The 27,770-nt window shown below is 42.5% G+C and overlaps 1 protein-coding gene across 2 annotated transcripts in view; it reads left to right on the forward strand.

Annotated features, from left to right (window-relative positions):
• The first annotated feature begins 412 nt into the window (after nucleotides 1-412).
• The window catches only part of CHID1 (chitinase domain containing 1), an 89,437-nt gene continuing 62,079 nt past the window's right edge, over nucleotides 413-27,770 (forward strand). Inside the window, exons 1-8 of one of the 2 annotated variants that reach the window (XM_033155427.1) lie at nucleotides 413-516; nucleotides 5,771-5,917; nucleotides 6,375-6,524; nucleotides 7,103-7,235; nucleotides 9,712-9,756; nucleotides 11,399-11,505; nucleotides 12,577-12,638; nucleotides 20,448-20,540. In XM_033155427.1, the coding sequence (XP_033011318.1) occupies nucleotides 5,804-5,917; nucleotides 6,375-6,524; nucleotides 7,103-7,235; nucleotides 9,712-9,756; nucleotides 11,399-11,505; nucleotides 12,577-12,638; nucleotides 20,448-20,540 (704 nt within the window). In that variant the 5' untranslated portion in view covers nucleotides 413-516; nucleotides 5,771-5,803. Of the gene's footprint in view, nucleotides 517-668; nucleotides 728-5,770; nucleotides 5,918-6,374; nucleotides 6,525-7,102; nucleotides 7,236-9,711; nucleotides 9,757-11,398; nucleotides 11,506-12,576; nucleotides 12,639-20,447; nucleotides 20,541-27,770 lie in introns of those variants that run through there. The other variant, XM_033155436.1, reaches the window with a different exon arrangement.

Below are 27,770 nucleotides of genomic sequence, written 5' to 3' on the forward strand. Positions count from 1 at the left end.
TGATAACCAAGCGCGACGCGGAGGGCGCCAGGTTGGAGAAGGCTGGTGTACCCTGGCAGATGTTCAGTAAAGCTTCAGTATTTCTCGGGTTTGTGTTTCCTACCTGGACTTTACGTCCGAGGAAACAGGGAGACGGGCTCGTGCGCTCCCTTGCCTTGCAGTCCTAAATATCCAAAGAAGAAAGGGAAGTTTGTGATTGTAATGTTTGACCACCGCGCGATTATCTGCGCGAGGCATAACTATATACTTCCTGTCCCTGACTCTGAAGTTAGTCCTGCTTGTTTCAGTGAGTTTCGCGCGCACAAGATTGCCTCCCGCAACCCCAAGCGGGGCTCAGGGCGCCCCTGCTCCTCTCATTTCTCGCTTTGTGAGGGAAGAAGCGCTCTCCGGCAGCTAAGGCGGCTCCTTTAAAAGGCGTGAGCCACGCGGCTCCAGAGCCGCCGTTTTCACTTCCGAGTTGAAGAAGATCCGGTTTGCAGAGGGAAAACGAGGGCACGAGCGCGAGTCACTGACAAGGTGGGAGGGGAGACCGAGAGGCAGCCTGCGCGCCCCCCGCCGCCCGCCCCGCGCTCTTCCCCTCGCCCTGGAGTCTTTGGGGCAGCTGCAGCTGCAGCCGCCGCCGCCGTCACGCGCCTCTGATTAAGCGAGCGCAGGATGGGGAGCGATTCGCTTCGGGCTCCTGCGCTAAAGAGGCGAAAGGCGGGAAGGAGGATCCCTGAGCTGCTTTGTAATTCGGATGCAATTCCGTCTTGCTTTCCACGGGCGGCCGCCTTATTTAAGACTGGCGGGGGTGGGGGGGTAGGGGGTGGACTGCGGACGCCTGTGTCCTTCCTGTCGCGTTTCATCTCCATTTATTCTCTCTGCACGCTCGTTGGCATCCGACACTTTCTCCCTTCCTGATAGGCTTCCTGTCGGTTGAGTTCCACTTATGCACTCCCAGCTCACAAGCCACGTTCGCACGTCTGTAGCAGCTGCCACTCCTTCAGCTTGGGACTGGCAATCAGGGCCGCCCCCTGAGGCGCCCCCCAAATGACTGCCACCCCTCTTCCTATTCTCGATGTAAATCTTTCCTCACCCCATCCTCCATGGTGGGGAGCAGGGGGCCATTTGGGAGTCCATCTCAGGGCCCAAACAGAGCCCTGTTGCTGGATCAGGCCAGAGGTCTATCTAGCTGGACAATCTGTTCTCGGAGTGGGCAGCTATCTGGTGCCTGTGGGAGGCTGGCAACTCGCTTGGTGATTCCCAGCAGCAGGTATCTAGTAGTATACTGCTTCTGGTCCTGGAGGTAATGCACACAGCTATCACACCTTGATAGCTTTAGGCCTGTCTTTCGTGAATTTGTCCAACCCTGTTTTAAAGCTGTTGAGAGCTTTCACTATACCTAGTGGGTGCAAATGCCATAGTTCAGCCATGCTTTGTGCGAAGTACTTTGGCTCTCCTTGAATTTCCATCATGCAGCTTCATGGATTGCTCTTGGGTTCGACTATTATGGGAGAGGGAGATTACACATAGGAGAATTGTCAGAACCCTGTGATAATTATGGTTGCCCTGAACTGGACAAAGTATTCCAGGTGCAGTTGCACCATAGATTTGTATAGTGTAATGGCTTTATACTGGCAGTTTTATTTTCAGTCCCTTTCCTAATGATCCCTCGCATGAAATTTGCCTTTTTCACAGCTGCCATGCACTGGGCCAGCATCTTAATCAGTGCTGTCAAGTATCCCGTTTTCCCCAGGATTCTCCCTTATTTTAAGCAGTTTCCCGCTGCTCTCCCTTATTTTTTATTTCCCTTAAATTTCCCGTTTTTAATGGAAGCAGCTCCTCCCCTGCTGGCCAGGGACTGGGTGGGAAGACCTCGCCTACTTGGAGAGAAAAGCCTCAGCCCTCAAAGCAAGTGGGAGCCGTTTCCCGTGCTTAAAGGGGGGTGTATTCCTCCCCCTGCATCAGCCCCTGTCCGTTGCCGCCGAGCCCCTCAGTCGGCCAATAGGGTTAGCTGGCGGGCGGAGCCTGGGTGCCTTTGAGCAGCTGCTGCTTCCTGTCCTGTTTTGATGGGATCAGACAAGACAACGATGGGGTTCCATTGCGCAGAGCACATGGCTGCCCTCCTCTTTGCTCCGCTCTGAGCCCGAGCCCGCTTGGAGTTTACATTGCTGCTCCGCCCACTTTTGCTTCTGGCTCCGCCCACCACTGACATGTGACTGTCCCCGGGATAGTTGAGACTGCTGATCCCTTATTTTCAAATCCGAAACTTGACAGCTATGATCTTAATATAGCTATCCAACCTGATTCTAATTTCTCTTACCTTGTCAGTCACCATCAGTTAAGACCCCACACTCATATTGTGTGTGTGTGTGTGTGTGTGTGTGAGAGAGAGAGAGAGAAATCTGTCTCTCTTGCTCCAATGCACATCACTTCACCATTATACATGGAATTGCATTTGCCATTTTAATATCCATTGATGCAGTGTGGAGATCTCCTTTTGGAGCACCTTGCAATCCCTTTTTGTTTTAAACACAGTGAACAATTTGGTATTTCCAAACAAAGCCACCAGAATGCTTACCCCCTAAGTCCAGATCATTAATGATGAACAAGTTAAAGAAGTGCAGGTCACAGTACCAATCCTTGGGGAGACCCTACTTCTTACACCCCTTACTCTGTCCATATGCTTTTTGACACACTCGGAGAACTCAAAAAAGTTAGTGAGGTTGTGAGACTTGTCCTCACAGAAGCCATGATGTAAAGGCAGGTGAAGTGAGAGGAATAAGGTTTCCCACTTGGCCTGCAGAGATAACCATGAGGGGAAAAGACACTTGAGTGAAGCGACAGCATGATTAAGGCTGCAATCTCATGCACACTTATTTGAGAGTAAGTCCCCATTGAACTCAGTAGACCTGTGTAGGATTACACTGTAAGAGTAAAGTCTCTGTGGAAAAGTGTTCATGAATAGTATTTGGAATGCGGCTGCTGGGTTGGTGAGTGGGGCAGCCTGATGGCACCATATTTCACTGGTCCTGAGAGCACTGTGCACTAACTGCCAGTGAGCTGCCGGACCCAATTTATTGTTGTTAGCTGCCTTGGGTGTGATTCATGGTAAGGTGAGAGATGGATATGTATAATAAATCCCTTCGGCAAAATCCTCATGGATTTTGTTCTCGGGAATAATTTGTTTTTCTTTGACTGTTCACTGTCAAATAACTAAATTCATCCTGTCTGCCCCCAATATTATCTCTCAGCCTAAACTTCTGTTTTCAGATGCCTTGTTTATCTGTTTACTCAAGTGTGTGCACATTAGTAACAATTACAAAACATCTACTGAAAGTGTAGGTGAGCAGCTTCTGTAGGCTGTCTAGAATGTGTTTCTGTGGTGGGCAATGGAATAGGAATAAGCATTGATCTTGTTGAGTTTGGGCATGGACTTCCGCTTGCACAACGAAACTTCCCCCACCCCAATCTAATCTCTGCGAAGGTGGAGGAAGTTCTGGTGCATGAACACCAGCTTTCTAGGTTCCTATGCTTAGTCAGCTTTCTATGTCCCTATGCTCCCCCCCCCCGTAGAATTTTTGCTTTTCTCATTTGCAATTTCATACTGTCTACAGACTTTCAGACGAGGGTGTTTCTCAGTCCCATATGTAGAGGCCAGGGGTTACATAGGAACACAGGAAGCAGTCTTCTACCTAGTCAGGCCATTGTTCCACTAGCCCAATATTGTCTACACTGACTGGCAACAGCTCTCCAGGGTTTCAGACAGGTTTCTCATTGACCTACCTAGAAATGCTGGGGATTGAACCAGGGACCCTGTGCATGCAAAACAGATGCTTCATCACTGAACTTCAGCCCTTCCCTGAATGCTTCCATTGTTTTTAGATAATACACATGTGGTGTATCTGGCGTATTGGAAAAGGCATTTCCATCTCTCCCATGAAGAGAATGTCTCTTTTATAGTAGTGTTTGAAACTGACATCTTATATTAGCACTTTTGGTAAAAAATTATTTTAAAAAATTAAACATCCGATGACTTGCTAGATGGCACCTTTTTGTTAAATCAGATTTTTATTTTTCATAATCGCCTTAATTAACTGATTAATCAGCTAACAGTTGCAAGTCTTCATCAAGTAGTATCGGAGTCCCATAATGAAGCCTATAATTTCCAAAGGATTAACCAGGTTAGTCTGTTGCAGCAAAACCAACACTCTTATGGTACCTTCAAGGGTAACAAATGTAATTATTTCATTGATTTGTGACCAGGAGGGCTGCGCAATTTCTGAGAAGAGGCTTTAAAGCTATTGAATTTGGCAAGCAAGCATGACAGGATAATTTGCAGCTAAAACAAGCTTGTTTTATTTATTCGTTGTATTATATGCTAAAGAGCAGATAAATTTTCTCCTTAGGCTAGTGTTGGATACATTAAAGACGGCCCTGGCATTCCCAGAGTAATGGCCTCTATAAATTTACCCCAGTCTCACCTAGTTTGCTTTGGATAAATTAAAATGTAAATACTTTGGAAGCAGGGTGGGCATTGCAACCATGCAACCACCACTAATAATATGTCTTAAAGACTGCATTAGAGGCACCTTGTACAGTACATTTAGGAAAATTACAACCTGATGGGCTGTTTTGATACCAGTATTACACTACAGAAACTGCAGTTGTGTCCCATGTGGTGTAGGAGTTGCAGGCAAACATTCTTTCCTAACAATGACAAATGTTATTTCCCCCTCATCAGCTGTTGTTGTTACTTTATTTACAATTATTACATTTATTACCCACCCTTCACCAATTAAATTTCTAAGCCACTGTTCATCCAGAGAACACAGGGCGATTTACAATATGATCCCTCCTCCACAAAATACCGTAATAAAAACAAAAACTTCATCACCCCTAACCAACAGTTTAAAAGGCCATAAATTGTTTAAGGCCTGGAAGAAGAGGAATGGTTTTTTTCCCTGGTGCCTAAATATTTGGAACAAAGGTGCCAGGCAGGCCTCCTTGGGGAGAGCATTCCATAAGCGGGAAGCCACCATAGAAATGGCCCATTCTCGTATTGGCACCCTCTGGATCTCTCGTGGCGGGGGTGGGGGACCATATGAAGAAGGGCCTCAGATGATGATTGCAGAGTGTGGGTCAGTTCATATAGGGAGAGGTGGTCCTTGATCTTAACAACTGGGAGGGTCTGTAGTGAAGGAGGTGTTCTTTCATGTATTAGGGTTTCAGACACTAGATTGAGCACCTTAAATAATGATAGTAATAATAGTAATAATAATAATAATAATAGTAATAATTTTAGTATTTATACTCCGCCCATCTGGCTGGGTTCCCCCAGCCATATTGAGTCCGGAAATGAACTGGCAGCCAATGCCAGCTAGCATTTCGGTTATGAATATACAAAGTTGCCTTAAAGCAGGAGAGGGGAGCCTGTGCATCAAGGGCCATATGCAACCCCCAACCTAATTTAATGCATTTGGCAAGGAGGGGAATAACGGGGAAAGGGAATGGCAGAGAAAGGGGGCTCGGGGGTAAAGAGGGCCAACAACACTTGGAGGGTCACATGTTTCCCCATCCCTGGTCTCCATCCCACTGGCATTTGGTCTCTGTGGCAGACTCCCCTCCTCCTTTCACTGAGATCCTTATTAAATTTACAGAGCCTGGCATACATGTGCTTTGCCACTGAAGAACATTCCTTTGGCAATAGCTACTCTTATTATTCTCCGGTAGGGTTGTCGTCTCACAAACTCCTTGTTTTATTTTTATTTTTTTATCTTCCTCATTAAAGAAATTGGAGGTGACGGGAATAGCTCAAGCTGTCATGAGATGGATCACAATCAGCCTTGTTGTGTTTGCCCTGGCTTCTCAGGTGGCTGATGCTACGTTGTCAAAGACAGATACCAAAAAAGCTGCCTCAAAAACCCTGGAGGAAAAGGTAGGAGAAGCCGCTTGATGGCTTGGAATTTTTGCAAAGATTCATATTGGACACTCTGGGGGATTTTGTACTCTTACCTAGTGGTGTTAACCTTTGCCTATAAGGTGACTGAATATTGCAAAAATAAATTGGAGCCAAACTCCCTGAACTATCCCTGATTCATGTGTAAATTGGGTGGTGGGTGTGACACTAGTTTTAACATGGTGCTGGACGGGGGAAAAGGGTGGTATGGTTGAGTTTCTTTCTTTTATTTACTCACCCCCTTTCATACCCCATTCCACATCATACTGTGCATGTGAATTAGACAGGCATGATTAAACAAGACTGGCTGCTTCCATCATATCTGGGGTGCAATAAAATATGGATATATTTACAGTGGTATTTAGGAGCAGACTGCTTCTGAACATGGATGCTTTCTTTAGTTGTAATTAAATCTACGATAATGGTTTGTTGGCAGACTCACTATTCGGATAAAAGAGTGCAAGACCGTGGCCTGGTTTCTACTGATTTAAAGACGAAGGATATTATCCTAGAGTACAAAAGCTACTGTGCCAAAAAAGCACGAGAACGACACTTTGGGGGAGATGTTTTGGGCTACATAACACCTGTAAGTACTGAGAAAATGAAAAAGTTGGGATGTAGCTAGTTGTAGGAATGCTGGTATCTGTTGCATGGTTTGTGGCTTTGTGTGTGTATATATGTAGGATTTCCCGTTCTCTCTTTCGAATAAAATTTGGGGATTGATCTACCGTTAGGTGAAGTAGGGTAGCTGCCTCAGGTGGCAGGTGCTTGTGGGCAACAGGGGCATCCTTCCCACCAAGCCCTTTCTTCCAAGCCGCCTGGCTATACCCCTCTGTTGCAGAGCAGATCTGTGTGTGCCAAACATGTAATGAACCGTCTAAACTACCCTTGGGTGCAATGGAGAGTACTTTTGGAGCTGTCAGTATTTAAGTAAACTACAACTACGTCTCCAGTACATAAAAGTGGCCTAGGTGGTGAGGAACAAGGTCATCTTGTCCTTTGCTTCAAACCACAAAATATATTGGGCTAGTTGCTGCAAATGGAAGTTCTGAGCTGAAATTGGGACCATTGTCCTCTTCCCTGCATTTAATACAATTCTAGGTGGTAGATAATGTGGTTTGTGATGGATTTTGTCCTAATACCTTTTCCTTCTCCCTTTTCCAGTGGAACAGCCATGGCTATGACATTGCTAAGATATTTGGAAGCAAATTTACGACTATCTCGCCAGTCTGGTTGCAGGTGAAGAGAAGGGGCAAGGAGAGGTTCCAGGTGACAGGGCTCCATGATGCTGACCAAGGTTTCCTTTTGTGCTTGATACGCCATGCCCCATGATCTGTGTCTAGTGCATTTGCTGTTTGGCTTTCCAGTGTTAACATGCATTTTGTGATGCTATACAATGCTTTCCTTCCACGGCAGAAAATTTGATTGAATAACTGGATGCATTCTCTATAACACAAAGTATGCTTTAGCTCTGTCATAATCCAGCATGTTGGCTTGAGCTAGGAACTCCCAATTATAACTCTGATGCTGAATTCATTCAGAGGCAAAAAGTATTCCGGCACCTTGAAGTTAAACAATTTATTGTGATGCGAGTCTTTTCAGGCCATTTCCTATTTCATTGGATGCATGTAGTAGCAGACAATAAAAGCTAAGATAGGTGCATATACAAGCGTGCGTGTTAACAGTGAATGCCTGAAAAACGTGATAACTTTGACATTCCTGTGCAAAGTCTCATCATCCATGAATTTTGAGAATATTTGCAGTCACACACCCCTGCTTGGGATTCCCCACCCCCAATTAAAATATGTTTGGTGTTTCTGCATACGGTGGGTTTCACCTGAGCATCTTGAGCATCACTTGTGTCTTGGTGATTCCATTTTGGCTCTGTTCCTGTTGAAACTCAACCACCTGAGACTGCTGTTAAAAGGAGCAAGTAGGACCTGCAACAAAATGTTGCTTTCATGGACGCAGAGAAATGGAGGGAGGAACCAGCTGGGGGACCACCAAGGGAAGAAGGCTCAGAGCCCTGTGAGAGGTGATGGGACAATAATGAGTGGTCAGATGGAGAAGACTGAGAGGAGATGTAGGAAGTTGAAGAGGTAACAGGGCTTGGTGAGCTGGGAGAGTCTGTAGCAGAGAGAAGTCAAGAATCAGAATCAGAAGCTGGCGAGTGGGAGGTGAAAAGGCAGAGATGAGTCAGGCTGCTGAAGAGTGACATGTGTCTCCTGTTCCTGCTGCAATAAGCTCCACTCTCCTCTGTTTCCCAGAACCTGGAGACGCATGAAAAGGGTGGAGGAGAGATTGACTGCACACAAGTGCAGTCTCCCATTGCTTGAAAAAAAGCCCTGGAGAGGAGGAGACAGACAGCTGTGGGGAGGCAGGGACCTTTATTATCAGCAACTGAATTCATGCTTTCATCCACCAGAAATGAGCCGCTGTGCTCATTAGGCATGATACTCATGCAAATCAGTGAAGACTGTGTTTTTGCTAATAAAGAATTAACTCCAACTTTAAACTATGTGGTTACTGACAGGTATGCTCTATGACAATTGCAGTAGGGAGTGCTCCTGTTCCATTTTCCAGCTACTCCATTTCATTCCATTCCCTACCCCCCACTCACCCAGTCAGTCAGCAGTTCGTGTCCACAGAATATACTTGGTTATTGGGCTGTTTGGTTCACCTCTCTCTAAAAGTGCTGTTGCACTTCTGCAGACTTGGGGTCCCCCCACAAGTGTGCTGATACCTCCCACATCTGAATGTAATGTTTTGGTTGCATTGTAGCAGTCTCCCCTAAAGTGAACAGTGACACAAATGCATCTCTGAATTCTCGGATATTCACAAAATTTGGCAGGATTCTCGGCATTCATATGTGAATGCTGATATTTGCAAACTTCCACTGTAACATAAAAATTTCCCACTCTCATATAGAACCCACTGGGGGGAAATACTGTTCTACAAATTGACATTGAGACATAATACAACTTAAAAACAGAGAATGCATAAGAGTCAACCTATTGAAATTAAGGAGATCTGGCCATTATTTGCCTATGCAGCCACAGCCAACCATTTCCAACTGGTGGTCAATTTGCATGACGCTGCATGTAGCGACTTGGCAGTAAGCAATCCATCAGGTGCTGTAGGTTGGCCCAGTGGTACCCAGTGCTTGAAGGCTGGTGCCTTGCAGTGAGGAACCTTGGTATGCTGCTTTCTGCTTTGAATAATCCCAAAGCTATGTTAGTGTTTACTTCTCGGTAGTGGCGCCCGCCCTGTGGAACGCCCTCCCATCAGAGGTCAAAGAGATAAACAACTACCTGACATTTAGAAAATACCTGAAGGCAGCCCTGTTTAGGGAAGTTTTTAATCTGTGACATTTTAATGTATTTTAATATTTGTTGGAAGCCACCCAGAGTAGCTGGGGAACCCAGCCAGATGGGCGGGGTACAAATAATACAGTAATTTATTATTATTATTATTATTATTATTATTATTATTATTATTATTACCTTCCTGAATGGGCCAAATGCAGAAATGACCAGGGTGAGTGGAGGACGTGTGCATATTTGTTACTCTGGGCCGGCAACACTTGGTTGCTTAATGGTTAATACATCTCTGGTGGTGTAGAGACCATTGATTTTTATACCATGATCCATGTAGCCATTATTTCTTTGACAGTCGCATAGTAGAAAAATTATAAAAGACATATTTGTGTTTGAAAATGTGCCACTTTGTGATTAGACAGGTTCATATTTGGTCTTCATGTTTTCTATTAACAGGTTGGATGAAAGAAGTGAAGAAGAATGCCAAAAACATCAAAATAGGTGACTTTGTAGAAAAGTTTCCATATTTTGCAGGGGGTTGGGCTAGGTGACCATCAAGGCCCCTTCCAAGTCTACAGTTCTATGATTTTTAGCCCCAATGGACCCTGGCTCCCTTTTGCCCTCATGTCCTGCCTGCAGTCTTTCCATGGGCCTTTAGTTGGAAGACAAGCTGCTGAACCAGATGGATCCTTCGTCAGATCCAGTAGGGCTCTTAATGTTCATAATTTTTGAAATGTGAGTTTGGCACAAATTGAACCCTTTCTTGTAGGGCAACTTCGGAAGCATTAATTTTAATTGTGTCATACCATTCTGGGTTTCTGTACTAATCTGCCTTAGCCAAATTGTCCCAGTCATTCTTTATAATGACTGGGTCTGTTTTCCTGCTGCCTTTGTAGTTGGGAAATTGTAATCGACCGCTGAGGATTCACAACAAAATGCTGTCCGTGTTAACAGAAGTCATTCAGTCAGCCTGGAACAAGAATCTTGTAGTGCAGCTTGGGGATTACCAGGGTGGTGATGGAGGGATTTCAGGAATTGGGAAATGAAATATTACACCCCTCCTCCATTTCCTACCCTCCTGAAATCTCTGCTTTCTCACTGATAGGTCCCAGGCCACACTAGTTGTACATAAGAGGAAATGCAGATCAAACTAGTTGGCAGGCTGGTTTTTTTTAAAGCATAGTAGTAGACTTTCTGCCCTCTCTCTTTTTAGCACAACTGGAAAATTGTATTTTGCAAATCCCATATATCACACATTCAAGATCAATAGCTGTGTGGACTCAGCTATGCAGCTGCAAATAAAATGTTTTAAGTGTGTTGTAAAGTTCAGTATACAAATGTGACACTAGATGGCAACTGTGAGCTATCGCAATTTCAATGCATTTTTCAAAACTTTCTTTTAAAAAAGCATTTTCATAGTGTTTTTTATATGTGTGTAGATTCCACCTGTGTGTGGGATGCTCAAATGTGTCCTTTGTTTCACAAGCTCCATGATAGTGCAGTGGGCGGGGCTGGATCAGACCCCTTTCCACAAAATGGACCAGCATTGGATCCTTGACTAGCCCTCCTCTGCCCTTTCAGCACCCCATTCCAGTGCCTTACACTGGCATCAGCTGTAGCTTCCTACCCACCTACACTTGCTGGGTTCTGATGTTTATCTTGGTCTAGAAATCTGTTTCCCATGGAAGATTAATGGAAGAATGTGTTCCTTCTCTATACCCCAAAATCTGAAGTAAAAGTGGCATGATTTGGAGCCTCGGTGCATATGGGCAGCCACATGGAGCTCCAAATGTTTATGCTGAAAGCGAGTGTTGGCCTTAAATTTGCTATACTTACAATAAAGGTGCCACATACCAGGGATGGAAGACTTGTGTCATCTAGATTTTGTTAGGACGGCAACTCATGTCACCCCTGACCATTGGCCGTGGTGACAGGGGCCGATGGAGTCCCACAACAGCTGCTGGGGTCACAGTTTCCCCATCCTCATCATATATTTCCGCCTGAAGTACATTAATAAGGATAGAACAAGTTTTAGTAGTGGAGAAGGGGTGGAATACATATTTCAAGTGAGCAGTTTTCCTAATAGCGTAGAAAATTAATGACTGTTTCTAGTCTCTCTTTCTCTCTTTCTGTATTTTTTCAGTTCCACGAATTTTGTTTGAAGGCTGGACTTACCATGACTTTGAGAGTGTGTTTGTCAGTGAAGATGAGATAGAAGAGCTTTCCAGCAACCTGATCCAAATAGCCAAGGTATCTTAAGCCTACCTCTGGAGAAATATAGAGCCGGTATCGGTGTGGCTTTTTTAAAATTGTTGACCACGTAAAATTGTTGATGCCTGGCCTAGATGTCACAAACAGGTTTTACTAGTAGTACTTTATTACGGTCGAAGACCAGCACACACACACACAAAAAAGACACATACAGAATCAATAATAAATGCAATTTAAAATTGATCTGAGATTTGATCTAAAAGGGGTTGGCAGTCTTAAAATTAATAATTATTGCTTTAAAAGAAGTGAATAAAGGAAGCTTGATTCTTAGGTGTGGAAGTAAGTTTGTAAATGTGTTGTTGGTGCTCAGTGGAATGTGGGTGTAAAGGAGGCGGGCTAAATCCTGGCATGTTTAAACTCAGGGGTTGTGAATTGTGTTTACATAAAAGTTCCCTAGGTGACTCAGTGCATACTGATACTTTATTATTTAATACACCGTGATTGTAAAAAAAGACCTCAAAGCAGCTTGATATGATACTTCATTGTATACATGGGCAGCATGGTTGTGTTTAAAATTCATAGCCTTATTTATAAAAACTACATAAACAGCCATTTTACATGATGGTGTCCAGTTAAGCAAATTAATGAAATAACAACATAGTTTAAAACAAAATCAGTAAGCACAGGCATCTAATTAAATGGCAAAACAGCAGCAGCAGCAGAAAAAGAATAACCTACACCTGATCAAAGCATTAAGAGGCAAAGGCAGGATTCTTTTTATGAGATGTCTAAACTTTCAACATCATCAAAAGTAATAACCACAATGATATTTGTTCAGAATACAGTGGTACCTCTGGTTATGAACTTAATTCGTTCCAGAGGCCTGTTTGTAACCCGAAACCGCTCGTAACATGAGGTGCGCTTTTGCTAATGGCGCCTGCCGCACTGCCAGCGCGCAACTTCAGCTCACATCCTGGGGCAAAGTTCACAACAAGGGGCATCTACTTCTGGGTTAGCGGAGCTCGTAACCCGCAGTGTTCACAAGGAGGACGGTACATAACACGAGGTTCCACTGTAAATTTACAATCTCCAATGTTTCCATTATTCTAGAATGAGAATTTTGATGGCTTTGTGGCTGAAGTTTGGAGTCAGCTAGGAAATCAGAAGCAAACGTAAGTCCAGGATTTTCAAGATGCTACTTTCCCTTTTTATTTTAGTATGTCGAGTTTCACCGACGATTTAATAGGATTCCTTCAAAAGTAAACATGCTTAGGAGTACTGTGTAAATCAGTTATGGTCAAGAATCTTGACAGAGTAGGTACCACTAAGGGTATTTTCTGATGTTTATTGTTGTGTGGTGACTATTTCAGTGTGTGCTACACCAGGAAAATCTAGGGCACATATTAGGAATCCACAGGTGTGATTGTAGGAGTTAAGGGTAATGGTTGCCTGGAAAGATGATGTCTCTTGGACTCTCTATCCATGTAGCCTAAATATCCCTAAACTATTAGAGCATCATGGGAGAGAGATATGCTGCAATGCCTTTCATGTGCAAACAGGTTACCACTGATTTTGTGGTTATCTGCGAAATCAGGTAAGACGAGAAGGTGTCAAGCAAAAGGGTATGGGGAAATTGTTTTAAGCAAAACGATAAATGCACCAGCTTTCTGCCTTCTTTCCCACTGTCACATTGCCTCGTTTCTTTCCTTCTTTTTGCTTGTCAGATCTGGCCCCAGCAATTCTTAACGGTAGAGACGTAGAGACGTCAACAAAGAAATCTTAGGTGTTATAGTCAAGATTAGCATTGATCTCCTGATTGCTGTTTGTCCAACAATTTCAGGTTGCAAAAAGGCCTGTCACCTTGCTTGAAAGAGTAATGTTGGTGGTGTCTGCTGATGCCAGAGAAAAAACAATCATTAAGTACCATAGGTGTAATCCCTTTGCCTTAATGTGGCTCTTAGACCTGACAGTGGGATTTTATCAAGATCACAATGTTTTCAAAAGCTGTTTTCAGAGAAGGTGAGTGATGGATTAACTTCATCATCAGTGTAGGTAGAACATGCCAGTTCTTTGAGCGTGGGGTGGCATTATTACCTTCTGAAGGGGGGAAAATGTACTGTTTTTGGAGGCAGGGAGCGGAATTTGTTCAAGTTGTTGATATGATTTGATTCGGGACTCCCAGTGTGGTGTGTAATAATACTCCAAACCTATGTAATCCTGAAACAAAGTCAGACATTCCAAACAAAATTAACCAGAAATTAAAAAGGCAAAGTATAACAGGTAAAACTTCAGTGTCACAACTAGACACCATTGAAAGTCAGGTGAGTAGTAAAAGTTTCTACTTTCATCTAATAGCCATAAGAGAAAGAGGACTTTGGGGCATGTGCCCTTTTTGTGCCGAGATCTATTTGCTAGCTAAGAAGCTAAACAGGAAGCAGTTCTTGTCTGGTAGAATCACTTCCCAAGCAACCCCTTAGGAAGCAATACTGAAATCAGTCTCTAGAGCATCCCATTTTGCCAAGTAGTGAGAAGTTTCAAGATTTCCAACGGTTACCTGTGGTTGGTTTCCTTTGGATGAGGTCACAGAAGACTTGTGACATTTTGCAGCATTTGTATGTATAAAAGAACATTAGAAGAGCCTGCTGGATAATGTCAGTGGCCCGTCTAGTCCAGCAACCTGTTCTCACAGTGGCTACCCAGATGGGAAACCTGCAAGCATGACCCAAGCACAACAGCACTCCCCGCTCCTGTGGCTTCCTATAATGATACAGGTTGAGTGTAGGTGGCAATTTAAGCATTCAAGCCGCTGTCCCAAAATTTGCCGCCACTCATCAGATTTCTGGGAGTTTGCCAGCACCAGCAGAATCCTTACAGAGAGCAGTTCAGCCCTCTTGTCCTTTTCTCATTGTGACTCCAGCTGCAATGACAAGCTGCTTGTGTTTACACAAGACTCTGAATTAGCACATTCTACTGCCTGGAGTCTATGGAGCTGACAAGCCTTTCCCTGATGATCATGTCAGTTTCATTGGAGTGCAGAGAGGGGAGATGGTGAAGGAAATCTGCATATATGAATGACAAGGCTTCCCTGCCATGCTTCAACAAAGCTTAAAATATGAAAAAGCCATACCCAAATGTGTGCAACTACTCTATGGAGAGAAAAAAGATAACACATTTGTTCAGATGCGACACAAATAATGCAGGAAATGAGGTTGTAAATTCACATTCCCACATGGCTATCAATCTGTTTTAAAAACATGGAATCATGATACAAATTTGTTTAGAGCTGCATTTCTGTATTTCATACGTGTGCATCAAAGATAGGAGAAAGGCTCAAAATGCATGAAATCTATCTTAGTTACTTGAAATTGAGTTCAGAGCAGTTATATTCGCAGGGTTTCTGAACTCGGATCAATGCATCTGGTTCCATGCACTCTGGGGGAGTGTTGGATGTGAACAATGACAGTCTCAACAAACATTATTTGTTTCTAACCCTGGGCATGCTAGTTCATGTCATAATTACGTTTAGAGGAAAATTATGTTCTTGTTTCCTACCCAAACAAAACTGGATTTTGCTACTTGAAATATGATGTGCTGTTCTTACTCTTATCCACACAGTGGCAGTATTGTGATAACTGTTATTCACTGATCTTTTTAGTGGATCGTAATTTTTTCTTTAGCCATGGGAAGTTAAGGGAGGGATCTGAAACTATTGGAAGGTTTATCCTGGATTAATGCCATCTCGTTCTTTTCCCAATATTTATATGCTGATGGTAGTAATCATGCTTGAAGTGGTCTGAAAGGGAGAAAACTCCAGGTTAATTGGGCTCTGATTATTCTCTCTTTTTAAAATTTAGGATAAGTAGTCATGTGGACAATAGCATTACCATTTTTTTCTGATTAGCCAAAGGCAGTGGAATTCAGTTCTTAGTCCTACAAATACTACTGACTACCTAAAACAGAAAACAAAGATGTGTACCTGAAACATCCAAGGAATCATTTTCTAACATAATTAAGATTTGCTGATCTTATTATCAGTATTTAACTTATGTACAGAGTGGATAGATCTAGAGAAGAACAAAGCTTCCAAACTTTAATAATAATAATAATAATAATAATAATAATAATAATTTTGTAGAAGTGAAATATATGAATGTACAGGAATGAGCTTCCATTCTGGACAATTGTAGGGATTGCTATTAGAAGCCTTTTAAGTAAACTAACTGTAGGTAAGCATGTATCTTAGTAAATAAAACTTCAAAGACTGGACCTTGAGAAATCTGAACTCCCCTGGTGATTTGGTATAGTGGAGGGGTGTGGATGTTAGAACTGGCCAACATTATTACTCATTTCTATTGTCCTAGAAATTGTCTTGAAACCTGCCTGGCACATTTAAGTAGAAGTGGCAAAACTGGAAGCCTATCTGTTTCCCTGCTTTTTGAACCTATTCAGAGATGAAAAAGTCTCAACCATACTAAGCTAGGTTTTATTTTGCTGTTATGGTGGATAGAAGCCCAGGCAGATTTGATGCTAACCCATCACATAACATTATGCAGACAATGAGGCATTCCCTTCTCCTTCGTGTGCAAGTGGAGGAACCTTAAATGCTGCTCATGAAGAAGAGGGAAATATACGAGCCCAAGGATTAACTGTGGTGTGTGCTCTTGTCACAGCTAAGTTAATCATATCTCTTCCAATCTATGGATGTGCATTGTTTTTCTGTATTTAGGTTGTAGCAGTCAGAGGCTGAAGGTTTTGAGTCTTACCATTTTCCTTTTGCGAGCTGCTAGTTGCAAATGATTACATTGGATGATAGTTAACTAAGTTTTATTCAAAGTAGACCTATTGAAATTCATAGACCTGGCTTAGCACTAGGGCTTCCTTTGAAGCTGATTCAGAAACTACAATTAATCCAGAATGTGGCTACCAGACTGGTGACTTGTAGTGGCTGCTGGGACCATATAACACTGGTCCTAAAATATCTATGTTGGCTTCCAATACATTTCCAAGCACAATTCAGAGTGTTGGTGTTGACCCTTAAAGCCCTAAACATCCACACCCCTGTATACCTGAAGGAGTGTCTCCACCCCCATCGTTCAGCCTGGACACTGAGATCCATCTCCAAGGGCCTTCTGGTGGTTCCCTCATTGCAAGAAGTGAAATTACAGGGAATCAGGGAGAGGGTCTTCTGGGTAGTGGCTCCTGCCCTGTGGAACGCCCTCCTGTCAGTTGTCAAAGAGAGAACCAATTATATGGTGTTCTTTATCAGGAGGCTTTTAATGCCTGGTGTATCATGTGTTCTTTATATTCTGTTGGAAACTGCCCAGAGCAGCTGGGGCAACCCAGTCAGATGGGTGGGGTACAAGTAATACATTATTATTATTCTGTTCAGTAATGTCAGTGGGCATGCTCTTGAGTAAAACTTAGTTGACTGCCACCCAATGACTTGCTTTTTAAAATTCAGTGCATTGAAAATGCCTTAGATTGGTATTTGTAACAGGCATGGTTTTGATTCTGTGCAAACAAGACCACACCTATAATTTTGTTCAGGCTGATACTCAACAGTAGGTGGTGCCACAATCACATAGTTTATTTGAAAAGTGCTGCCTTCACTATATGCTGCAGGAACATCTGCATTTGACCTTCAGGTATCTTATTAACTGTGGGAAGAAAAGAACAAAACTTCTGTAGGCACATCAGTACTTCAGTCTGAGCCTTGGAAATTTAACCTATTAATCAATGGCTTACTGTAAGTCCCTTCCTTGGTATTACCTAGAGCAGTGAAAGGACAAACAGCAATAACTCATTCTTGAACTGAGATTGCTTGTCAGCTGTCTACAAACACAGATGTTGGATCTTTTATTTTTTTATTCTTCTGGGAAATCCTTGATTTGTGGGGGGGGGGGCAGCAACCATCAAACTTGAGCATTAGCTATAGTTAAATTGAGACTCTAAAAGGAATGCAACAAATACTGTGAGCTGCAATAAATGTTCTGCTGAGGTCAGCATCATTTGCAGCTTCAAGAAGGACAAACCTGAAATGTCTGAGCAAGAGTGTAGTGGGAGGGAGGGTGAGAAGGCGGAAGAGAGACCAGCAGCATTGTATATTCAGGAGAGAACCGAGGTCAGAAAGTTTAAAATACATACCTCACCTTTTAATTGGGTCTGGGTAGATTCTCAAAGTGCCATGTGCTTCAGAGGAACACCCGAAAGTTCAATTTGACAATAGCAAAGGACAAAATGAATATTTAACTGTGTTTTGCCATGACGACAGTTTGCTCCAGCCTCATTATACTTTTAAAAAATGCAATGCAGCGTGTGCATTTTCCTTCCTCCCTCACTTCTGAGTTGACAGTGATAATATGGAAAAATATGGTCTTAAAACGCTCAAGTCTACTATTGAGATGAGCAGACATATACCGGTAATTTATTGGATGTTTTTAAATGGGCACTCAGCGAGGGCCGTTTGGGGATGGCGGAGTGCATGCAATGCTTGATTTACATAATCTATTTTGGGTGACAAATGGGAGTACACGTAAATGAAGTCTGAGCGTTAACCACTAATCCCTTGAATTGGCAAGGAGTGCTTTTAGGCCAGAGAGATGGCTTGACAAGTTAGGCTGCCAGTACTTAAATCTTCTGGGCGATTTTTCTTACTAGAGAAGCTGCCATCCTTCTCCCACCTTTGCCATAAATCGGGTAAACTGCTCAATACCAAGTTTAGTATAAAAAACAATGTCAAGTTGATGAATATTATCTCTCTCTGTGTAAAATCTCTTTGAACCCACATTAGTAGTGAGGTGGTGTTATGTTTTGTGGCGCCCTGAAAACAGTGCTTGAAACACCAGCAGCAAAATCCAGATTGCAGATGCTATGTTTTAGTTTTATATTGTGTGTGCCAGTGGGTATACTCATCTACACAGCCCATGAATAAATATTACCCCTAATCAAAGCTGCAGAGCACAAGAAAGGGATCAGGACAGCCGTTAGCAGATGACCTCATGTAGCGAGGGGAGAGCGTCTCCCCACCATTCACAGAATCATAGAATGGTAGAGTTGGAAGGGACCCCCAAGGTTTATCTAGTCCAACCCCCTGCAATGCAGGAATATTTTGTCTGACGTGGGGCTCAAACCCATGACCCCGAGATTAAAAGCCTCCTGCTCTACTGACTGAGCTATCTTGGTGAAGAGGTTGTCCACATATCTTCATAGATTGCTCATGGAATGAACATGCAGTGTCGGCTGATTAAGCTAAATCCATTGATTCACTGGGTGGTGTTAAAGTAAGCTTTACTTTGAGTAGACCTATTGCAATTAATGGACCTAACTTAGTCATGTTCATTAATTTCAGTGTGTCTACTCTGAATAAAACTTGGCTGAGCACCACCAGCTATTTTCAGCAGAGGTAATGGCAAATATCTGAAGGGTACCCAGTATAAGCCGAGATAGCTAAATATTCTTTTATTCCCCTCTTTGGAGGATGATCTCATCTTCTCACCCACCCTTTCTGCATATAATTTACTTAATGCTTTTAGATATTTGATAATAGAACATTACCGTGAGGCTACTGCAAGTGTAGATGCATTTGCAACATGACAGAAAAAATGTAGGAGAATTATTTCTTCTCAACCGGTTGCCTCTTGGCTTTACTGGCAGAGCGTGGGCTCTTAACCACCTTTAATGGAACACCTTCAGGTACTTAAAAGGCTTCTGACATCAATGTACTAAATGACTGTTGCTGGTTGTGGGACTGCAAACATGTCATATCTGGGCTAATTGGGGACGAGGGGAAGGGAGCCCAACACTGCCACCCCCTCCTTTTCCCCATTGCTGCAAGGAAGAGTAACACAGCGCCAGGAAAAGGGAAGTCCAAGCAGAGATTTCCCTTTTCTTTGAATGTCTTCCAAGCATCCCTGATCATGACCAGCCATGTGATAAGGCCACTAGGTTACCGAGGAAGATGGGGAAGAAGGAAAGGCCCAGATAGTAAGAAAAGAGCTGGGAATTAAGAGAACATATGTACCTTAATCCTCAAACACTGATGGGGAAACCTGTAGCCCTCCAGGCAACATGGCCAGTGGTCAGGGATGACAGGTGCTGCAGTCCAACAACACCCGGAGGGCCACAGCTTCCTCACTCCCCTTCTATTCCCATTTAAATAAGAACCAGGTGGCCATTGTGCCCACATACTGCTTCTGCCCACCTTACTAAGAGGAAGAGTCCCTGTCCTCAGGCTCATGCATATACTGACCTTGGTGACGAACTGTGCCTGTATGATCCTGCTTCTGCCAGCCTCTTTATGGGAGTGAGAGCAACAGATTGCAGTGCCCACAAATTGCTGCTGCTGCTGCTTCCTCCAGGAAGAGACACTGACTGATCAGTGTGTCCTTATGCCTGATGAAGGCAGGCTGACCATTGTGACCTCATGATGAAGATGCTGACCTGCAGACTGGCCATTGTGACCACATGCTGAGTTTTCCTGCCTGAAGAAGAGAGAGTACAATGGTGGTCACTTGCTGCTGCTGCTGCTGCTACCATTACCATTACCATTATAATCAACACAATCTTCCTTTGATCTTCCTTCAACCCAAATGTTCCCAGGGGAGTATTCAGATACAATCAATAAAATACAGCATATCATTCCTTGATCACATAAACCAGGATGGGGAAACTTGGTCCTTTTAGAGGTTGCTGTACTCCAAACTCAACATCTGGAGGGAACCAACTTCCCCATCCCTGTCCTAAAATGAAGACTGAATAAAAGTATCTCTTTTGTCATCTCCTGTTACATCCTATTTAAAGAGAGAATGGATTGTGCAGGGCCAAGTCCTATTAGAGTGTATCTTCAGCGCTTAATGAAGGAAGAGTATTTCCTGATTCAAGCATAGATGTTTACGCTGATAACTTTTTTTTTTTTAAAAGAAAAGGTTGTTCCACGATTTAGTTTTCTTACTTGTAGACCTAACACCATGTTTTTGTTACAGGGGTCTGATTCACTTGCTCACTCACCTCTCGGAAGCTTTGCATCAGGCGCGGCTGAAGCTGATGCTTGTCATCCCTCCCACTGTCATGCCTGGGTGAGTGTCTTATTTTCAAAGAAAATCCCAGATGAATCTATTTTCAGCTTCATTCAAACTATTTGGGTTTAATGTTTGCTGAGAGACCAGCGTATATATGCAGCCTGAAAAGTGAAGAGTGTATTCCCTCTTCACCGCTGGAGAAAAATGCCAGGCTCAGCACCTTGGGGAAGAAGAGAGGGACACATTTAAGAGGCTTGGATTAGGAAATGTGTCTGTGCTAAGATTTAATCCCTCTGGGCAAGAGCCATGTATTCATTATGAAACCCCAATCAAGGCACTTAATAAATATTGAAGCAAGCGAGCAAAAGAACTATCAAGTGGTATGTATGCCAGACAGTGCTAAGGAAATGACTTTAATTAAAGTCTTTATATTGATAAATGGATTATAAAATTTTGGAAGGAAATAAGATCTGTAATGGTATGCAAAACCATACATCTCCTAATCCAGGGGTGGCTAAGGTGGTGCCATCCAGATGTTGCGGGACTACACTTTCTGTACCATCTGAACCCTGGTCCTGTTGGCTGGGGCTGATGGAGAGCTGGAGTCCAACAACTTCTGGAGGTGGGCTGCGCCCCACTCCCCCTGGCCTTGACCCAAACCATCGTGTATAGTTGCAGTAAACACAGGTCAAATGAGGAGATGTAAGAAGGAATGCAGACACTTCCAAAAGGCCATCTTCATGTAACTGAATTTCCCTGCCACATGTTTAATTTTGCTAATGCCCACTTCACGGTAAATTGTTTTGTAACAATTAAGCTAAGTAGCTGCCTTCATTAGTACAAAACAGTTGGAAAGGAAGATCGCAAACTGAAAAGCACATGGTTATACAAATTGGCCAGTTGTGCAGTACATACCTGCATTTAATCTGTGCCTTCTTCATCTCCCCAGTGCTTACTTATTGTATTAAAAATATTCCTGGATTTATAATTTTATGGTTTGTACACAGTTTAAACTCTTGGCAGAGGAACTATGCAATCCCTGTGCTGGCTAGATGAAACATTAGCCCTTCTTAGCCATATGTATTTCAATTGCTCAATGGTGTCCGATGAAGAGGATACAGAACTTATATATCTCAGTGTTGGCAGCTGAAACTGAGTTTTGAATAGATGTTTAAAATAACTTCAGCCTCCTTCTTGGTATGCAGACCTACAGCTCAGTCTTGTGAGTGCCTGCAAAGGTGTAAGCAATACTGTCACCCTTTCATAGTCTGGGTCCTGCAGCTTGCTAAGGGTTTGGGCCTTCAAACTTCAATACTTGTGATGTTGGACTCAGTTGCATCACCCAGTAGTTTGTTCTGTTGATAGCCTTGCCACTCTCTTCCTAACCTGATCCTACAATGTGTTGCCCTCGTCCGCTACTTCTCTGTTGTGTAAGGCGTTACAGAGCACAGCTGCACTGGCCTTTGCATTTGCATGTGTGAAACATCTGTGCTGCTTGCGGTACATCAGTGCAAGAACCCCGGGCCCTGTCACCTTGTACATGATGCTGCTCAGTGCACAGGATACTGTAGAATTATTATTCATTTAAATTATTTTCAAACTGGCCTTCATCTTTTTAGATCCCAAGGCGGCGTTCAAATGGCTTGGCCAAAATAAAATGCAACAACACAACTAAAGCACAATCCATCAAAACACCTTTTAGAACAATAGAGCACCTCACAGTTCAGCATTTAAAATGCTTAATTAGACAGTTGCATTTTCATATTTGTGTTGCAGGGAGAGAATATGCAGAAGTAAAGTTTGAAAAAATATATATTTAAAACTCCTGTTGAGATTCTTCATTCTTCTTGAGTAGTTATTTTTGTTAGCCATACTATATACTGTATATAGCTTTTTACATGTTGGACACAGCACAAGGTTGTTAATACAAAAATACGAGGAGGCCAGCACATCCCAGTTAAGAATTGCCGAAACATGGATCAGTCAAGTTTTTATCTCCTTATTTTAGATTTAAAGCAGATTGCTCCAGCTTGTTAATTGTAGTCTGCTACAGAAAGCAAATGAGTGCTCTTAAACACATTTGCAGCTTCTACATTATCAGTCATTATTACCACAAAGCTTATCATGAAGCTAATGCATTCTTTTCAAGATCTAGGATAATTGCAGCAAACAATAGACTTTGCAAAATGCATTTATATATTTTGAATGTTAAGTAGAATGTAGGCAATTTCACAAATTTAATATTCTCTTGCCCCCTTGACTCAATAGAATTGGCTAGAATTTCTATACAGTACATGATTTGGTACATAGATGTATTTTTCAGTGGACAATTGTGGACAAGCCAGCTCAAATGGAGTGACTTTTACAGAGCATTAGCTGCCCTGCAGAGTACATTATTACTAAGAATGAATATTCTTTTGTGGATTTCCGCATAAAGGCCTTTTGGAAATCCATAAGCAACTTCTTGGTCTCTAGCATATGTTTGAGCACTTCCCCCTAAGTGCATGATACTGAAATTAGAGGGGACAGGGACTGCCAAATAGTTCTGAATTCTGCCATGTTTAAGGCCAGTGGAAACCACTGCAGCAATATAATCTGACTTCCAGCCCATTAGATTTATCATAATTGGATTAAAGTATAATCACCGTATACTAAAGGGGAACGTTCTGTTACCACAGAGATTTCCCCTTGCACAAAAGAATGCTATTCCCCTCCTGTGTGCTCTCTTAATTTGTTCTGGGGGTTCTCCCAACCCACTGGTACAGATATGGGGGTGATGTGGGTTGTGCACAGGGAGAGGAGAGGGGGAGAAATTCACACTGGGCAAGCAAAACTTGTTGCACTGGTTCAGTTATTTAGTTGAATGTCATCCATTTCATTGGATGCTGCCCTATGAGAGAAGAATGCTGATGGGCCCTTTGGTCTGATCTAGCAGAGCTCTTCTTGTCGTCTTACAGCAGCAGAAGATTTCAGGAATGCAGGTAAGGAAAACAAAATAGAAAATTCTTTCCAGTAGCACCTTAGAGACCAACTGAGTTTGTTCTTGGTATGAGCTTTCGTGTGCATGCACACTTCTTCAGATACACACGAAAGCTCATACCAAGAACAAACTCAGTTGGTCTCTAAGGTGCTACTGGAAAGAATTTTCTATTTTGTTTCGACTATGGCAGACCAGCACGGCTACCCACCTGTAACTGTAGGTAAGGAAAACGTATCTAATCCAAAAGAACAATACTTCCAATGTCATTCAAACAAGATAGTACAATTACCTAGTTCTGTTTTCTGGTCTGGGGTAATGCTGGCATGTGCTAGCTGCAGGTATCTAGAGAACAGAGAAGGGGTTCCCTGTACTCTGCACTAAAAGGGGGAAAAGGCACCCAGGTAATCCAAATATTGTACCAAGAAAGGCAGAATAGCACAGTCAATATAAATCATGAAAATCAAGTATATTTTCCTAATTTCTTTGATATTATTCCTAATTTCTTTGATATTATTAATTATTATTTGCATAAACATGTACAATTTCATAGTAGGGAAGAACATGGAGCACTGAAGGCTACTTTAGCCCCTCTCCTGATTATTTGGCTGCCCCCCCGAGATTTCAGCTGGCAATGCCCACCCATATATGTTCAAGCATATTTGTTGCAGCTGTAAGGGTTAGGAACTGTCTTGCATGTGTAATGAAAGGTGACATTTTCAAGAAGCTGAGTTATGAACACATTGCATATTTTTTCCTCCTGTAGAATTGTAGCATGCGTAACAGCCCTGATCATGAACTTTTTGGTACAGACCTGTGGTTTTTGCTCATGTTGTTCTGTAAAATGCCACACATGTTGACGCTACATAGATTCAAAACTGAGATTTTTTGTTTCTCATACAAGGAAAGCACACTTCACACCCAGCATCTTGAACTATGGTTTAGCTGACTAGCTTGAAATGACTTCCTCTTGCCTTGTAGGCGGAATCCATAAAAATTCTCATTTGTCTCTTTGATATTTTTTTTTAAGTGCTAGACTGGCAATATGTGGTAAATTAGATTCATAGAATTACTGAGCTCCTGCTGGAATCTGCTTTTCATTGGCATATTTAATACTATGTCATCTTTATTCATTGTCACTTTAGAATCAATTTGGGTCTAACCTTTACAAATGATGGAAAGTGTACTTTTAATAATCTAATATCCTTCATGTGTTGGACTTGGAGTAGATTTAATCAGCCATTCAGCAAAAGGCATAGAAAATGATATGGCAAAGAATCAAATAACATTTGTAGACTCCATACCTGGTACAAGCCTGATAAGGTAGACTGAGACTATTTTGTAAAATATCACCCTTTTGAGCAGGACCCCCAGTGGCTAAAACAGTGCTCCTTTTGTGTTCTGCCCTGATTAAAACCTAAAAGGAAGAGCATAGTTTGATGCTCTTTTTTAATGGGTTGCTGTCATACCAGTTCAGTTCACATTAAGATCAAATTGATGAAAATGTTATGTTAAAGGAAGAGTATAAGGGCTTGAAAAATACTGGTACTTAAGGGGGGCAGGGGGGGAATTAACATTGGAAAATGTAAGATATTTCATTAAATTCCACTAAAGGCACATGGAGGGAAAGTATCAAAATTGGGTTACCTTTGCAGGTTCTTCCACAAGGTTTTTACACTGAGTGAATTCAGGGTAGGCATAATTGGTGGAATAACCAATGATTATAGCGGATTCAGTGCTGGCCTTAGACATGTGATTGTTTTTGATGGAAAGGTGGAATACAGAAATCTGACATAATAAAAAAAAACCTGAGAAGTGCCAATTCTAATCTCTGCTGAACAAGTGATTCACTGCATGGCCTTGGGCAACTCACTACCACAATTTAGCATTAATTTTCAATATGCAAAACACAAAATTAGCATATGGCATTGTTTGAAGGGCTTTGCAGATTTTCTCTTCTCACAGCAGCCCTATGAAGTCGATAGTATTGCGTATATGAATGGCACTCCAGTGTATCTCTTGGGCCTAGTTGTCATAAATGACAGATGAGATGGTAAACCTGTTCCTGGTGTGTACCACTTCAAACAGCAAGTGGGGGGTTTCACATGACTTTAGAGTGTGAAAACTAGCATGGTGGGGAGAAAGCTTTTCCCTGATGTGCCAGTTTTTGATGTACAGGATAGCAGTTGCACATACAGAAAGGGCCTTTTCTCCAGGGCTCTTGGGTGTCTTGCCACCTTCACTCCCATAAATGTTGACAGTTCTCGTTGACTTCCCCTGGGAGAGTTTTAGGGTGCTGCATCTAGAAATACTGTGGAGGGGAGCAAGAAGAAATACCTGGGGAAAGTGATGTATTATCCCAGGAATAACCAACGTGGTGTCCTCCAGATATTGTAGGACCATGACTTCTATCACCCCTGACCATTGACAAAGCCGACTAGGGCAGATGGGAGTTGGAGTTCAGCTTCATCTGCATTCTAGCATTGCAGCTAGAATGTATTGTAGGTTAGGGTTACCATATTTTGAAGAGCGAAAAAGGGAACACGCTTGCCGACTTCGCTACGGCGACTCTCATTGTAAATACCCGTACTATATGTAGGCTTTAGAAGTTCACATTCCCACCTTAAAAATGTATACAAAAAGTATACTTACACACAAATTGTAAACATATACACTTTCTCATGCTTTAGCCTTCCTGGGTGATCCCAGCATGTGAAAATAATCTGAGCTGAAAACTGCATTTTAGGAGCAAACAAACAAACAAACAAACAAAAACATAGCTTATCACTGTATGACACACACACACACACACACACACAAATCTAGTTCACTATTGTCTCTACTGTCCATCAACGATTCTTCCAAGTTTCAGAGAGGCTTTGCCCCTACCAGAAATTAAACCTGAGTCTTTCTGCATGTGAAGCATGTACTCTACGGCTAAGCTATGGGTGCAAGACTGTGTTGCCACACATAAACAAAAAAACACAGACATTTTGCCTACTTTAAAAAATCCTATGGACAGGAATTTTTACGCTGAGAAAGAGGACATGTCGGGCAGAAGCTGGACGTATGGCAACTTTGTTGTAGGTGTTGTCCAGTAAGAAGTACCATGGAGATTTTGAGTGCCTGATACAGCACACTGCTTATTAGGAGAGAGAATTGGAGTACTGAACCAGAACTTGCTGGAGTACTCTGCAATTCAGGAAAGAGGTATCTACTTCTTGTGATATATACTGGATGTTAGCAAGTGTTGACGATATGTTTATTTAGAAAGCATGGACATTAAAGGCTGCTTTCAATTGAGTGTACATCATAAATAACATCACAGATGAGGACAGGTTGTCTGTATTTCTTTTATAGGGATTTTTATTACCCTCAAGGGTGAACCCACTTGCAGACAAGCAGTAAAACAGTAATATTTGCTTGGCTATTAAAAGCAATGATATAACTTACTACTCTCCTTGTCTATCAGAACATTTCCAGTAACCTGCAATAAAAACTTGCTACGGCTTGTTGGTTTCACTGAAAAGGCTTCTTCCATTTGGAAACAAGCACAAGTAGTATCCTGGAAATGCAGCCTTCAAGTAGGTAGATGTTCGGTCTCATCACACCTGCAGCGCTTTAGTTTGACTGTAGTGCTGTCCTCACTATAGGAAAGCATTTGTAAGGGGGGGGGGCTTATTGATTGAGCAAAACAATTGTTTTTTTGGGGGGGGGAAGCAGGGCAAGTATTGTTGAAAGTTAAAATTCAGCAGCTGTCTTTTATCTCTACCTTTTGTACACCTCACAACTTTGAAGGAAGCACATTAAAGCTATGCAGTCTCAGCAAAATAAACCTTATCAGATTGTTAGCTTTTCTCAGTTTAATGAGATGAGCAGCAATTCTGCTGCCTGTTGATGGCTTTTGAAAGTCAGATAAACAAACAGAAAAGCCCTCTTCCTCTCAGACCGTGGTTATGTTTTTGTATGCGTGCTATGCGTGTAATGCCCATGTGTTTTGCCATAATTATTGAATGTAGTATCCATAACTCTTGATGTGTGAAGGTCCTGATGAGTGTGGTTCAAAGAAAGTGAAGACCTGGGCTTTTACTGGGAAATTCCCATCAATGCTGAATTTCCTGTCCCTCCCACATGAAGGATATCTGTGAAGTCTTAACAGCAAAATGGCAAATGGCGTATCTGGATTGTATATACTTGGACTTTCAAAAAGCTTTTAATAAACTCTCTTGGCAAAGGTGCCCAAGTCTTGAGATAAGAATGGTCCCACCACCAGCGTCACACGTATATGTGGTTGTGTGCAAGTGGGGGGA

Source organism: Lacerta agilis, chromosome 1 (genome assembly GCF_009819535.1).
Source record: "Lacerta agilis isolate rLacAgi1 chromosome 1, rLacAgi1.pri, whole genome shotgun sequence".
NCBI classification, from domain to species: Eukaryota; Metazoa; Chordata; class Lepidosauria; order Squamata; family Lacertidae; genus Lacerta; species Lacerta agilis.